The sequence below is a fragment of the Zalophus californianus genome, chromosome 6, assembly GCF_009762305.2.
Source record: "Zalophus californianus isolate mZalCal1 chromosome 6, mZalCal1.pri.v2, whole genome shotgun sequence".
NCBI lineage: Eukaryota > Metazoa > Chordata > Mammalia > Carnivora > Otariidae > Zalophus > Zalophus californianus.
In genome coordinates, this window is record NC_045600.1 from 10,436,957 (window position 1) to 10,449,457 (window position 12,501).

Here is a 12,501-nt window from a genome sequence, read left to right on the forward strand (position 1 = left end):
GATGGGAAAGTGATTTGTCCCAGTTCACACCACAAAGTAGTGGAAGAGGTGGGATTTGAACCCGGGTCTTGGCACTCTTTGCCTGGGGAAAAATCTTAGTCACTCAACAGGAGAAAATAAAATACCATTGCCTGCATTATGAACAGAATACACCCCGAGACATTTTTTTTGACTAAAGAGCATCGTTATTCTGTTCTTCCCCGAGAACACCTTTGATTTCTTTTCTCTCTCTCCATGGGGAGTGAGCCTCCCTCTCTAGCCACAGAGGGACCAGGAGTAAAGCCCGACAGACCCCCGGGCTGAGCTGAAGTGATTTGTTGAGGACTTGCTGTGTGCTAGACACTGTTGAACAGGAACACGGATCCAATGGGGTTTTCCCACAGCCGTATGAGGTGGGCAGCGTCCTCATCCCATTCAGCAGATGAGGAGACTGAGGCTCAGAGAGGTTAGATGATTGGTCACAATCAGAGCCTGGATTCCGGCCACATGCCCCTGACGCCAAACGCCTCTTGCGCTCCGCCACGCCACTGCGGGCCTCGAAAATTACCAGCGTGGGACTCTGCTTGGATAAACACCCGCTTCCCCAGCACATGCCTAAGCAGTTGGGAAAACAAATCCAGGGCATGTCCTTGCAGCCGGGGACAACTCTGGACTGACCAGCTTGAGAACAAAGGGGCCCAGGCAGTGTCCTGGGAGCCCAGGCAAGGAGGCTGGGCAGAGGGCAGGGTGCTCAGCTGGCAAGGGGAACAAGCCAACTCCAAACATCTGTCCAGCTCTCCTGCCGACGGTCTGAGTCAGGGTCTGCTCCCTTTGTGGGCTGAGTCCACTTTCAAGTCCAAATATTTTTCTGGTGAGAGCGGGCGGCTTTGCTCGCGGGGTCCAGGCTTCCAGGGAGCCTGACTTCAAGAGCCTGGACCTATTGGCCAACTTTCCCGCAGGGTGGAGAGTGAAGCCAGCCTCTGTGCCCAGGTCCCTCCATCCTGGAGGACTGGCCTTTGAGGAGCACCTTGTCTGTGCCAGGCACTGTGCTGGGAGATTGTCTTAGTCCGTCCGGGCTGCTATAAGAGAACACTGTGGACTGGGGGGCTTCCAGAACACAGATAGTTATTTCTCACAGTTCCAGAGGCTGGGAAGTCTAAGATCAAGGTGCCGGCAGATCTGTTGTCTGGTGAGAGCCTGTCTCTAGATCATAGACAGCCTGGGTCTCCTACTGGGTCTTCACATGGTGAAAGGGGCCACGCAGCTCCTGGGGATCCCTTTGGAAAGGGCACTAATCCCATTCAGGAGCACAACTGCACCCTCATAACCTTCGCACCGCCCAAAGGCCCCACCTCCTAACACCATCTCACGGGGGATTTGGTTTCAACATATGAATTTTGAGGGGACACAAACAACCAGCCCATAGCAGATATTTACATATTTTATCTTATTTATGCCTCAAAGTAACCCTGATTAGTAGGTACTATTATTCCCAGTCAACAGATGGGAAAACTGAGGCCCCGAAGGCTGCCTTTGCAAGCCACAAAACAGAAATTTCCGCTGGTGCTTGTTGCTCACAAAAGCCTGTGCTCTTTCCACTAGACCAGAAGTCAGTTATCACAATTGAAAATTACCAGAAAGCCCGAGATAAGCAGAATGCCCAGGCAGAGCGCAGCTGTGGTTAACAGATGCTTGTGATTTCAGCCCCTACTGACACTGCACTGCTGTCTCAGCTCTATCTCCTTCCAGAATAAGGAGAGACTGGTGAAGAGACTGTACCTCTTTTTGCAGAGAAACCCATGGGTCTCTCCCTCACCAGCAAGAGATGAAGAAGATGTAGGGGATGAGGCTGATGAAGCCTGTCGCTGGCTCGATTCTTCTCCTCCCAGCATGCTCTCGTGCCCTCTGCAGAGGGGATCAGAAGCAATCCCTCCCTTACTCCTTGCCATGGAAGGCAGAGAAGAACAAATCCCAATTATTAAAGTTCTTGGGGCCTTTCCTTATTAGGGGGCTCTGCACGCTCCTCGAGCCAGGGGGCTTCCTCAGGACAGGGCCTGGGTCACTTTCACATGGAGCAAGGGTGAAGAGCATGGCCTCTGCCATCAGATCATCTGTCGGGGCTTCCACTGTCAGACCATCTGGGTTCAAGTTTGGGTCTGCACTTATGAGCCAGGTGGTCTGGGCCACGTGGTATAGGTGCTCTGTGCCTTGGTGTCCTTGTTTGCCACATGCCGGTGAGAGCTGTGACCGATGGCACAAGCTATGTTGTGGATTCAAAGAGAGGGCACCCGTCATGCAGGGTGCTTGGCACATAGTAAGTGCTCAGTAAACACCAGCATCATCGAGGCAGGCTTTTGCCTCTAAGAGGCCCCCTGGGTCTCACTGTTGCAGACAGGAGTTGCTGGTGAATGACCCCGTGTGTCACGGTGGCTGGCGCAGCGCATGACAGTGACCGCCCGCTCACTCCTCGATCTGTCTCTCCTTGGCCAGGTGCCGACATCAACACGCAGGCCAGTGACAACGCATCCGCCCTCTACGAGGCTTGCAAGAATGAGCACGAGGATGTGGTAGAGTTTCTGCTCTCGCAAGGTGCCGACGCCAACAAGGCCAACAAGGATGGCATGCTCCCGCTGCACATCGCCTCCAAGAAGGGCAACTACAGGTCAGCCCGGGCCCTGCCACCCGTGCTCCGTGGCTCCCCGCTGCTGGAACGGGGCCTGCAAGTGTCCCGCCCGCGGGACTCGGGAGGCCCAGGAGGGGTCGGGGTGGAGGGCACCTTCCAGGTAGAGAGGAGGAGACTCTCCAGCAGTTGGCAAGCTAGAGCACGTTTCATTATCAACTTACTTCACCCTCCTGACTACTGTTAACAAGCCTTTTACCAAATCTCTGGAGGTAGATCCTATTATCTACATTTCTTCAAATGAGGAAGCTAAGACACAGAGTGGTTGAGTGACTTGCCCAACGTCACACATCTCGTAGATGGCAAGAGCTCAGCGGCTACAAATGTCCCATCTACAGGCACTGCACTCGGGGGGCCAGATATGAGTCTGGCCTCCTGCCTATTTCTGTTGGGGATGCAAAGATAACCTCTCAGGCAATTAGGAAGCAGGCAGAGGATGCACAGAGTAATACGAATAGTACCAACGATACAATAACATAAAGAGGGCCAAGGCTCATAGCTAGCCTTTCCTGAGCACTTACTATGTGCTGGGCGCTTTGAGCAAAACAGGAGAAGCTTAAGTTCTCAGGGAGCGATCTGGTGGGCAGGACACACACACACATGCACACACACACACACGCACACACACACACATGATCGCATAACGTAATGACAGAGCATGAAGGCTGAGCTCCATGGCAGTCCTGGAGGAGAGACACTAGCAGGGGCTGGAAGCTTAGGTGTGCTAGAGTTGGCTTGTACCAGCTCGCGGGAGCCAACTATTCACAAGGGCGGCCTGAAATTGGCCACAGTGAGAGAGTATTTACACCACGGAAATTGGTGAATGCATTTCAGGGCTCCCTTTGCCCCCCCGAGGAGCCAGCGGTTAAACATGCATCAGCACTACCGCTAGCTGGTGGGCTCAGGGAAGGCTCCCCCAGGAGGGCAGAATCCCGAACCCCAGCTGCTCTCGAAGGATGACAGGGCTCCGTGAAATCCACTCAACCCACGTTTTCCAAACTTTGACCGTTCACAGACCTCCTTCCTGATGGTAGGCATCTATAACTCTCACTGTGGAGTATATTTTCTTTTGAAGACATGTTTATTTAAAATGAACTTGTTTTCAAAAGGAAACATTCATCACACTATCTCACTGAAATTGCCAATTTACAATTAATAAAGAAAACATTTCACATAAAATTCCATCAAGTGTACCCCAGATGACACACTTTGGGCAACACGGCCTGCCATCAGGCAGAGAGAAGAGAGAAGAACACAGATTGAGCACGTTGGGGGTGTTGGCTGTGTTTGCGAAGGCAGAGGGAAATGGGGATGAGAGTGACATCCCGGGGAGTGGAATGGAGACAAAGAGACAGACCCCCGAAGCCCCAGGCTCCGCACATATGGCCAACCAAAGATGCCCCCCACTCCCCACGGATATATGCACGGAGGAGACCCCTCCTTCCCTGAACCCCAGAGCAGGCTGCAAGGCACACGGACCTGGGTTTGCATTCCTGCTGAAGCCATTGGTCACGTTGCTTAACCCTTTTGAGCCTCAGTTTCCTTTTCTGTAAAATGGGGGACAGTTACACCTGCTTTACGGGGTTGTTGTTAGGACTAGTGAGGTGGATATACATGGCTACGGAATGGAAGTAAAGCACCCCACAGAATTCCAGGCACAGGTACCCCACAGGTCGGCGCTCACGCTCTCCTAGGTAGGAAGAGCACGTTCCATCATTTTTCAGTTCTGCCGGTAGAGGGAAGAAAGCACCAAGTCAGGCAGTGGTGACGGGCAAGATGGATGCTTTATCTTTGGCCCCAGAAAGACCCAGCATCAGTCAACAAACATGGTTTATCTCAGGCGTGACCCTGAGGGAGAGATCCAAAGAATGAAGGAGACAGCCCTTGGAAGTCTCCAGGCCCACTGGATCCCCACACTTGCCTGTGCACAGCACCATCTCTCTGGGCTATTTGCTAAATGACACATCCCAGAACCACTACACCAGAACCTCCAGGAGGGAGGGGGCCTAAGCCTCTACCTTTGAAAAGCTCCCCGAGCCAACCAACCAGATACAGCCCATCCACACCCTTAGGGGAATCACTGATCTAATACAAGCCCTGATTTTGCAGAGGAAGCGGCTTGCCACAGAGTGGCATCCTTCCATCACACCCGGATGTCTCAAGTGGACCCCGACGTTGGCAGTCTGGCCCCAGCTGGAGGGGCAGCTGAAGGAGCACTGGGTGGGCCTAAGGATGACCAGGGAGCAAGGCTGGTCCCCTCTGGAACCACCTGTATGAACAGCTTGTGTTCCCCCAAATCTGCTTTGGATTCATGACTCTCAAAGCGATTTCCCTGGTCATTCCCCTTCCATTCCCAGGCCCCATTTCCCTCTGCTCCCCAAGACTGAGAGGGGCCAGGCCACTTTTGAGGGCTGCCCGACAAAGGATTGAAGCCGGGTTCCCAGCAGCTTCTGCCACCTGGCAGGGTCCACGGCCAGGCAAGCCCTGGGCCCTTCACTCCTCAGACATGTGGCATTAATGGCCCTCTCCACGCCAACCTCCCATAGGCTGCTTGGGAACTTGATGTGACATTCCATAGGCATTCCGCACTCAGCCACCTGCCAAAACACGCTGCCCGTCTATAGTGTGGAAAGTGGCACTCCGGGTTCACCAGATGGTGCCATCTCTACAGCACCTTTAACCAGAGGTTGTGACATTCGGGTATGGCTGAGAAAGGAGACCACAGGACACCGAAGTCACCTCCAAGGCACGCTTTACCTTGTACTTCATTTCCAGTTTAGCAAGGCACCTTATGAGATTAAAACTCAACACCACACATAGATTTATTGAGAAACGGTTTGTGTTGGACAAGACCAGATGCCCCACACATCCTTTAACCTGAATTTAGAGAAACACCAAGAAAGCCAAGTCTCAGCCTTGGCTACACGCTGGAAGCCCCCCAGGGCTCTAAAACCCCTGATGTCTGGGCCTCACTCATCCTCAGAGATTCTGATGTAAGCAGTCTGGGCTGGGGCTGGGGCTTCAGGGTTTCTAAAACCTGCCCAGATGATTTCACCCACAGCCCGACAGAGAACCAGGATCTTAGAGTCTATTTTGTGGCTGGCATATAACAGAGGCTGGCCTTTTGGGACCCGCTTCTGATGCCCTTGTTTTTAACTATTCTTTCTCTTTTACTTCTTATTTATATTACCTTTGCAAGCCACTTAACACTTTTTTGGGGAGGCCTCCCTGAAACAGCCTTGAGCTGGGTCTGTTCTGGTCTCGGGGCTTGGGCTGGTGGGTGTGGCCCTTCACTGGGGAAGGGAGAGAGGGGAGCAGGGAACCCGGCCTCCCAGACACCAAAGGTTCGACTGGGCAGTGGGCACCTTTGTTCTTCTTCATGAGGTACATGTTGAGCCCAGTGGGCCCAGGACCTGCCAGTGGAAGAAGTAGGGAGGCCCCAGCCCTTCTCGTGGGGTGCCCCCCTTCTCCAGCCCTGAGTCCCACAACATGGGCTGGGGGAAAGAAGTGATGATTTGTGGCAGGACGGCCAACACGGCCACTCCCTGGGGCCAGTGGGGTGGGGCAGCACGGCAAGGTCTTGCCCTGGGCCCTCTGGACACCTACATCCTGCCCTGGCTTTGTCATCCACCTCCAATCCGACCTCACTCTCTTCCCCACCCCATGGCCGGGCCTCAGTTTCACCCCCTGTAAAATGGGAGTCCTGCACGGGCTGCTCTGCAGACCCTGTCCTGCAGGGCACATTTACTTTCAGATTGGCAGAGTCTACAGAGGGGCACAAATGAGATAATTTTCCTGCGTTAGCAAGAGGATGCTTCTGGGACCATAGGCAGCGTCATCATGTTCCCATATTCCTGCCACTTTCCCCTGGTTGGGCAGGGGATCGCTGGAGGCCATCTGTGACCTGCCTGGGCTACCAGCCCCATCTGGCCAGCGGCCCCAGGACAGTCTCTGTCGCTGTTCTTTCCCGGGCTCAGGCCTGCCACGGCTGTTAGGGAGCATTTGTTGGCGATGGCTGTGGTCCAGGGTGAGGCCCCGGCCCTGCCTTTGACCAGCACCTCTACAGAGTGAGGTCAGGCCTCCTGTGCCGGCACAAATAGAAATTAGGAGGCAATTAGCCCCCCTGGGTGTGTGAATTTCCTTTTGAGGTTTTAGAGGCAGATTTTAGGCAAACAGAGCGTCACTAACAATAATAAGACTTTCCACTGAGATCCTAGCAGGAGGTCACTGGCATAAGATTTCCAGGAAGCCGCGAAGCCAGCATGCCAGAGAGGCGTGGGAACAGGCCTGGTGGCACCTGCTTGCCCCACCACAGCCACCTCCTTGGAGCCCACATGGGGGTGAGAGGTCACCTGTCAGCAAGGACTGGAAGGATTAGGGTCTGGAATCATGTCAGTGGTAGGAGCTTGTTCTTTCTTGTGGGAGGGGGCTAGGGGAAGAGAGCAAAGACAAGGGGTCAAGAGCCCCTGGAATTGAGCCCCTAGAATTGCTAAGTACCTTTGATGAGTTGCTGTCTCTCTCTGAGTCATGTCTGTTAAAAGGAAGGCCACAAAGCTGCTTTGGCTAACCCCACAGGGCTGCAGTGAAGGTAAAATGGGGCAGGCAAGTCAAAGCATCGTGATGCAAAACCCTGACTGCTACAAAGATGTAGGGCAGTGATTGAGAGTGTGGCCTGGAGAATCAGACTGCCGAGGTTCAAATCCTGGCCCCATCACTTACTGGCGGTGTGTCCTCGTGCAAGTCACATACCGTCTCTGGGCTTCATGTTTTCTCATCTGTAAACGAGGACAGTATAAGTCCTACCTCATAGGGTTACTGGGAGTTTATAATAGATCAATGTAGATTAAGTACCAAGAGCAGGGCCTGATGCAGCAAAAGCGAACAGAACCAGGGTTCCCAGGAATCTCCAGCTTCAGCAATGGCTGATCAACCCTCTCCAGGCCACAGGCAAGGCGGGGAGCCTGGGGGAGGCTCGAGTCAGCCTTCAGGGAAAGAGGCATTGAGACTCACAGGAGAGGGGAGGGGACTTCGTGGTCACCAAGGGCTGACTGGGGCCTAGAGCAGGAGTGGTTGGGACCAGATACATTCGTCCCCTCCTATCCCCCCCGGACTTGACAGCTCCACAGAGATGTAGGACGGCTCAGCCCTGGAGTAGGAGCAGGGTACATTCCTTGGTTTGCCTCTCCCAACATGTGGCCTGGACAAGTGCCTCCACCTCTCTGAGCCTTGATCTTTCTCATCTGCAAAATGGGAATGATGAGACATACTTGATGGGCTGTTGAAAAGATTAAACCAAAATGTGTTTGTAAATTCTTTAGAGGTCTCCTGGCACATAGTGAGTCCTCAGCTATGACTGTTGCTGCCCCCTGCCCACCCCTACCCCACCTAGGCAGGGCGGGTGCCAAACTTCTAGCTCCAAACATCACCATGGGCATTAGGTGCCTCCTGCATTAGCCTTGCGGGCCTTCCGGTCAATTCCCTCAGATCACTGAGCTGGGAATGGGGAACACTCCTTAGCCTGAAATGAGTCTTGAAACCACAGTTCCGACGGGCTGAGGTTTGCAAGAACTAGGACTTTGGAGGCCACGGGTTCTGAGTCTGAAGCCCCGCTCCACCCCTTACTGGCTATGTGACTTTGGAAAGGTGGTTGAAGCTCTCTGAGCCTCAGTTTTCCTGATCTGTAATGTGGGGGAGAGCAGCGACCCATCCTCCCCAAGGCGGTCCTGGTGAGGATGGCTGGCTCCCCCGCGCCCCCTGCCGGTGGGCCCCTGCCTCCGCACACGGTAGTCCTGGGCGGCCGGGCCCGGGCCCTCAGCGCCCCCTGCCGGCGGGACCACCCCGTGACCCGCGCTTGCCCGCCCCGCCCGCAGGATCGTGCAGATGCTGCTGCCCGTGACCAGCCGCACGCGCGTGCGCCGTAGCGGCATCAGCCCGCTGCACCTGGCCGCCGAGCGCAACCACGACGGGGTGCTCGAGGCGCTGCTGGGCGCGCGCTTCGACGTGAACGCGCCGCTGGCGCCCGAGCGCGCGCGCCTCTACGAGGACCGCCGCAGCTCGGCCCTCTACTTCGCCGTGGTCAACAACAACGTGTACGCCACCGAGCTGCTGCTGCTCGCCGGCGCCGACCCCAACCGCGACCTCATCAGCCCCCTGCTCGTGGCCATCCGCCACGGCTGCCTGCGCACCATGCAGCTGCTGCTGGACCACGGCGCCGACATCGACGCCTATATCGCTACGCACCCCACCGCCTTCCCCGCCACCATCATGTTCGCCATGAAGTACCTGTCGCTGCTCAAGTTCCTCATGGACCTCGGCTGCGACGGCGAGCCCTGCTTCTCGTGCCTGTACGGCAACGGCCCGCACCCGCCCGCCCCGCCGCGCTCCAACCGGTTCAGCGACACGCCCGCCACCGACAAGGAGCCCGCGGTGGTCCAGGTAGGCGGGGGCGCGCCTGGCGGGCGGGGTGGTTCGCGCGCTCAGCGCGCGCTGGTATGGACGGATGACTGATGCCCTCCCGCAGCCGAGGGGCACCGTAGGGGGCGCACTCTGGAGGCAGTGGAAGCCCGTGGCTTTAGAGGCAGCAGAACTGAGTGGTTCATGGGAACCGTTACATCCTTTTTTTTGGCTTCTCGGTCTTGGGGATTGCTGGGGAATGTGTAAAACTGAGGCGTCCATCACTCGCAGCAAACCTACACCTGGGATATGATGTTGCATGACCAGGATGGGGATGGACGTGAGGGCGGACTGGCCAAGGTCAGATGAGGGGCAGGGTGGCCCGGTGTTGACTTAACAAGTCAGAAGTATAATGGCTAATGGGAATCATTTATGGGCCACTTGCTGTGTGCCAAGAAGCTTACGTTCATATATTACCTTAATTCTCATTAAAACAAAACAAAACAAAAAAAGCTCCAGGTGTCAGATTCCCATTTTCTAGACCAGGAAGTGGAGGCTTAGAGAGGTGATGGCCAAGCAGCCCACCTCCAGTTTTCGGTTGGATGTTGTTGATGAGGGGGCAGTGGGTCTGTGGAGGTGGATCCTGCCAGGAGTGCGCCCAGTGTCTGTCCTCGGATCCCTCTCCTGCCCTGCCCAGCTTCGGGTTCCCGGACAGACGTGTTCGCTGAGGCACTGCCTTTGGTCCTGGGAGCCCCAGCCCCAATGCGTGATCTCTTCCAGTTCTGCGAGATCCTGTCTGCCCCAGAGGTGAGCCGCTGGGCAGGGCCCATCATCGACATCCTCCTGGACTATGTGGGCAACGTGCAGCTCTGCTCGCGGCTGAAGGAACACATCGACAGCTTCGAGGACTGGGCTGTCATCAAGGAGAAGGCAGGTAGGGGCTGTCACTGCTGCTACTGGCAGGTCACCCTGTCTGGTTCAGGCCCAGGGCTCGGGGCATGTGACTGCTACTAACATCTGATGAGCACCTACTGAGTGCAGAGCTCTGTGCGCAGGTAACATATGGTGTCTCCATGACTCTGTTCTGTAAATGAGAAGACCCACCCTCCGAGAGATGATGTCGCCTGAGCCAAGGTCTCACGGCTAGTTAGTGGCAGAGTGGGGATTCAAACCTAGGTCTGACCAACCCCGGAGTCTCGCCACCAGATCTTTCTAGGATGCTTTAAACAGTTCCAGCTCACTGAGGGGTATTGGGACTTTTGGAGTACATTGCCCATGTTTGTGGGGCACTGAGAGGTAGTGTGGCGGGGTAGAGGAGAGATGGTGGTCTTAGGCATTTCAAATTGCAAAGTACATACAAAGCACCTGGGCATTTTGTTAAAAATGCAGATTCTGACTCAGCAGGCCTGGGGCAGGGCCTGAGAGTCTGCATTTCAGCACGCTCCCAGGTGATGCCCATGCTGCGGGCCCCCAGCCCACACACGGGGAGCAGTACTGGGTCTGGGCGGCAGGCCCCTGGAGCCAGGGGCTTGCTGGGTGACCATCCATGGGCCTCAGCATCCCCAACTGAACCGAGAAGGTTGGGCAGGCTCCTTGTCTAGCCCCCTCCAGCTCTGCCAGCATGAGATGTTTGCAGGTGGGTGTGCTTGGCGGTGTGGATGGGGCAGCCTGGCTAAGTCAGGCCGAGGACCCGTCTTGGGCATGATGGAGCCCACCTGGGCAGGTAGTGCCAGAAGTAGTCGAACTGTGTGCTGCCGCTGGTACTGAGAAATAGGCGTCTGCCCAGAGGAGTCCCATTTACCCCAGGGCTTTCTCACACTCTCAGGGGCACAGACCCGTCTCTGGCCAAGTGTTTGTCAATCACAGAGCAGAGAGGCTGACCCGCAGCAAGTTTCTATTATGTCCCCAGATGAGATTGTGCTGCCCTGTTGCCTGTCCACTGACTGGCCAGGTGCCCCGGGCCCCAGTGCCCCAGCTCTGACTTGCCACCTTCTTCCTTGATCCCCGAGCCCTGTGGGACCCAGATCTACTGTAGGATTTTTCATTCGCACAAATGCCTGGGAAGCATTTGAATTCGACCCTTGATAAAGGTATCAGGGCAGCGATGGGGGAGGGTGGTGGTAACTTGCCCACTCCCCGGGGCTCAGCGCGAGAGGTTCGATGAACATTCACTGTGTTTGTGAATAACTGCTTGCTATCCCTGTGACCCTTGGCCACTAGAGGACCCCAGAGCGGTCCATGCTTAGATGTGGGCCCTGCCCCTCGCTGTCCCCTTCTGCCCCCCTAGAGAAGGACAATCCCTCCGGAGACCTAGTCCGAAGGAAAAACATGCAGACCCTTCGGTGTGCTATAAACATTTACTAATGGAACAAAATAGTTCTTACCCAATACCTATGTTGCTGACTTTAAAGCCCACGCCGCATCTGCAGAACATGGTCCACAGGCTTTTTCATCTAATGCTGGGACGTGGACCTCATGACTCCGGGACAGTGGGCTCCAAGAGGTGGCAGGTCTCCCAGAACTAGCCCAGGCCACCAGCCCAGCCCCTGTGGGCCTGTGTCCTCTGCTCACCAGGGGCGTTTGGCCTTCCTCCCCACAAGTTCAGTCTTCACTTGGCCGAGAAAAGGGGCTGAGGTTTCCAGACGGGAGGCTCTGTCCGAAGCGAGACCAAGGAGCCAGAAATGCAGCCATCTGCCATTACCTCCACATTCCCTCTGCACCCCAATACCCCTGCATCTCCATGGCCCCCTTGGCGTGGCACTGCTGCTTCACCCCTGCCTCCCTTCTTCACCTGGCAAATCCCTACCTGCCCACCTGTCAGGACCCTGCTCAGATGACACCATCTGGTGTGGAAGGCTTCCCCGAAGTCCTGGGCAGGCCACTCTGCATCTCTGGCCCGAACACAGGGCCATGCCATGAAGAGGTCAGCATGTGTTTGTTGAATGAATGAAAGCCATGCTCTGATTCAACAAGCACCTTCCCCGTGCCAGGGCTGGGCCCAGGGCTGAAATAAATTGCCCTCTTACTAGACACATCAATCCCTGTTCCTACCGCATCCCCTTGCCCTCAGCTGAGAACACTTTACTGTATGAGGTATTCCAGGAGGGCTCCTTGGGGCGAGGCAGCCAAGTGGGATCTTAGGACGTGTGGGGAGGTGTCCCCCGTCCCTGCCCGCACCCTGGCCTCTCTGCACCACCAGAACTCAGGGCTGAATTCCATTCATGGGGGCACTTCACAGGTGGAACTCTCTGACCCCTCTGCTAAGGCTGTGCTGGGGGTCCGGGCTGTGTATATAGAGGAAGGAGCACAAGACAAGGGGGATGGCAGCTCTGGTTCCAGGTGCGGTCCTTGCTATGTCCTCACCTGTGAAATGGGTTTGTACCTGCCCCAGCTACTTCCTTGGGCTGCGCCTATTAATGAGGGGCGACAAGGGGGAAGCTACTTTGCCA

The 12,501-nt window shown here is 55.7% G+C and overlaps 1 protein-coding gene across 6 annotated transcripts in view; it reads left to right on the top strand.

Annotated features, from left to right (window-relative positions):
• The window catches only part of ASB2 (ankyrin repeat and SOCS box containing 2), a 38,482-nt gene that overhangs the window by 24,774 nt on the left and 1,207 nt on the right, over nt 1-12,501 (top strand). For 5 of the 6 annotated variants that reach the window (XM_027570630.2, XM_027570631.2, XM_027570629.2 and 2 more), the window contains 3 exons: nt 2,470-2,641; nt 8,530-9,094; nt 9,833-9,986. In XM_027570630.2, coding sequence (XP_027426431.2) covers nt 2,470-2,641; nt 8,530-9,094; nt 9,833-9,986 — 891 coding nt within the window. The remainder of the gene's footprint in view (nt 1-2,469; nt 2,642-8,529; nt 9,095-9,832; nt 9,987-12,501) is intronic. The other variant, XM_027570634.2, reaches the window with a different exon arrangement.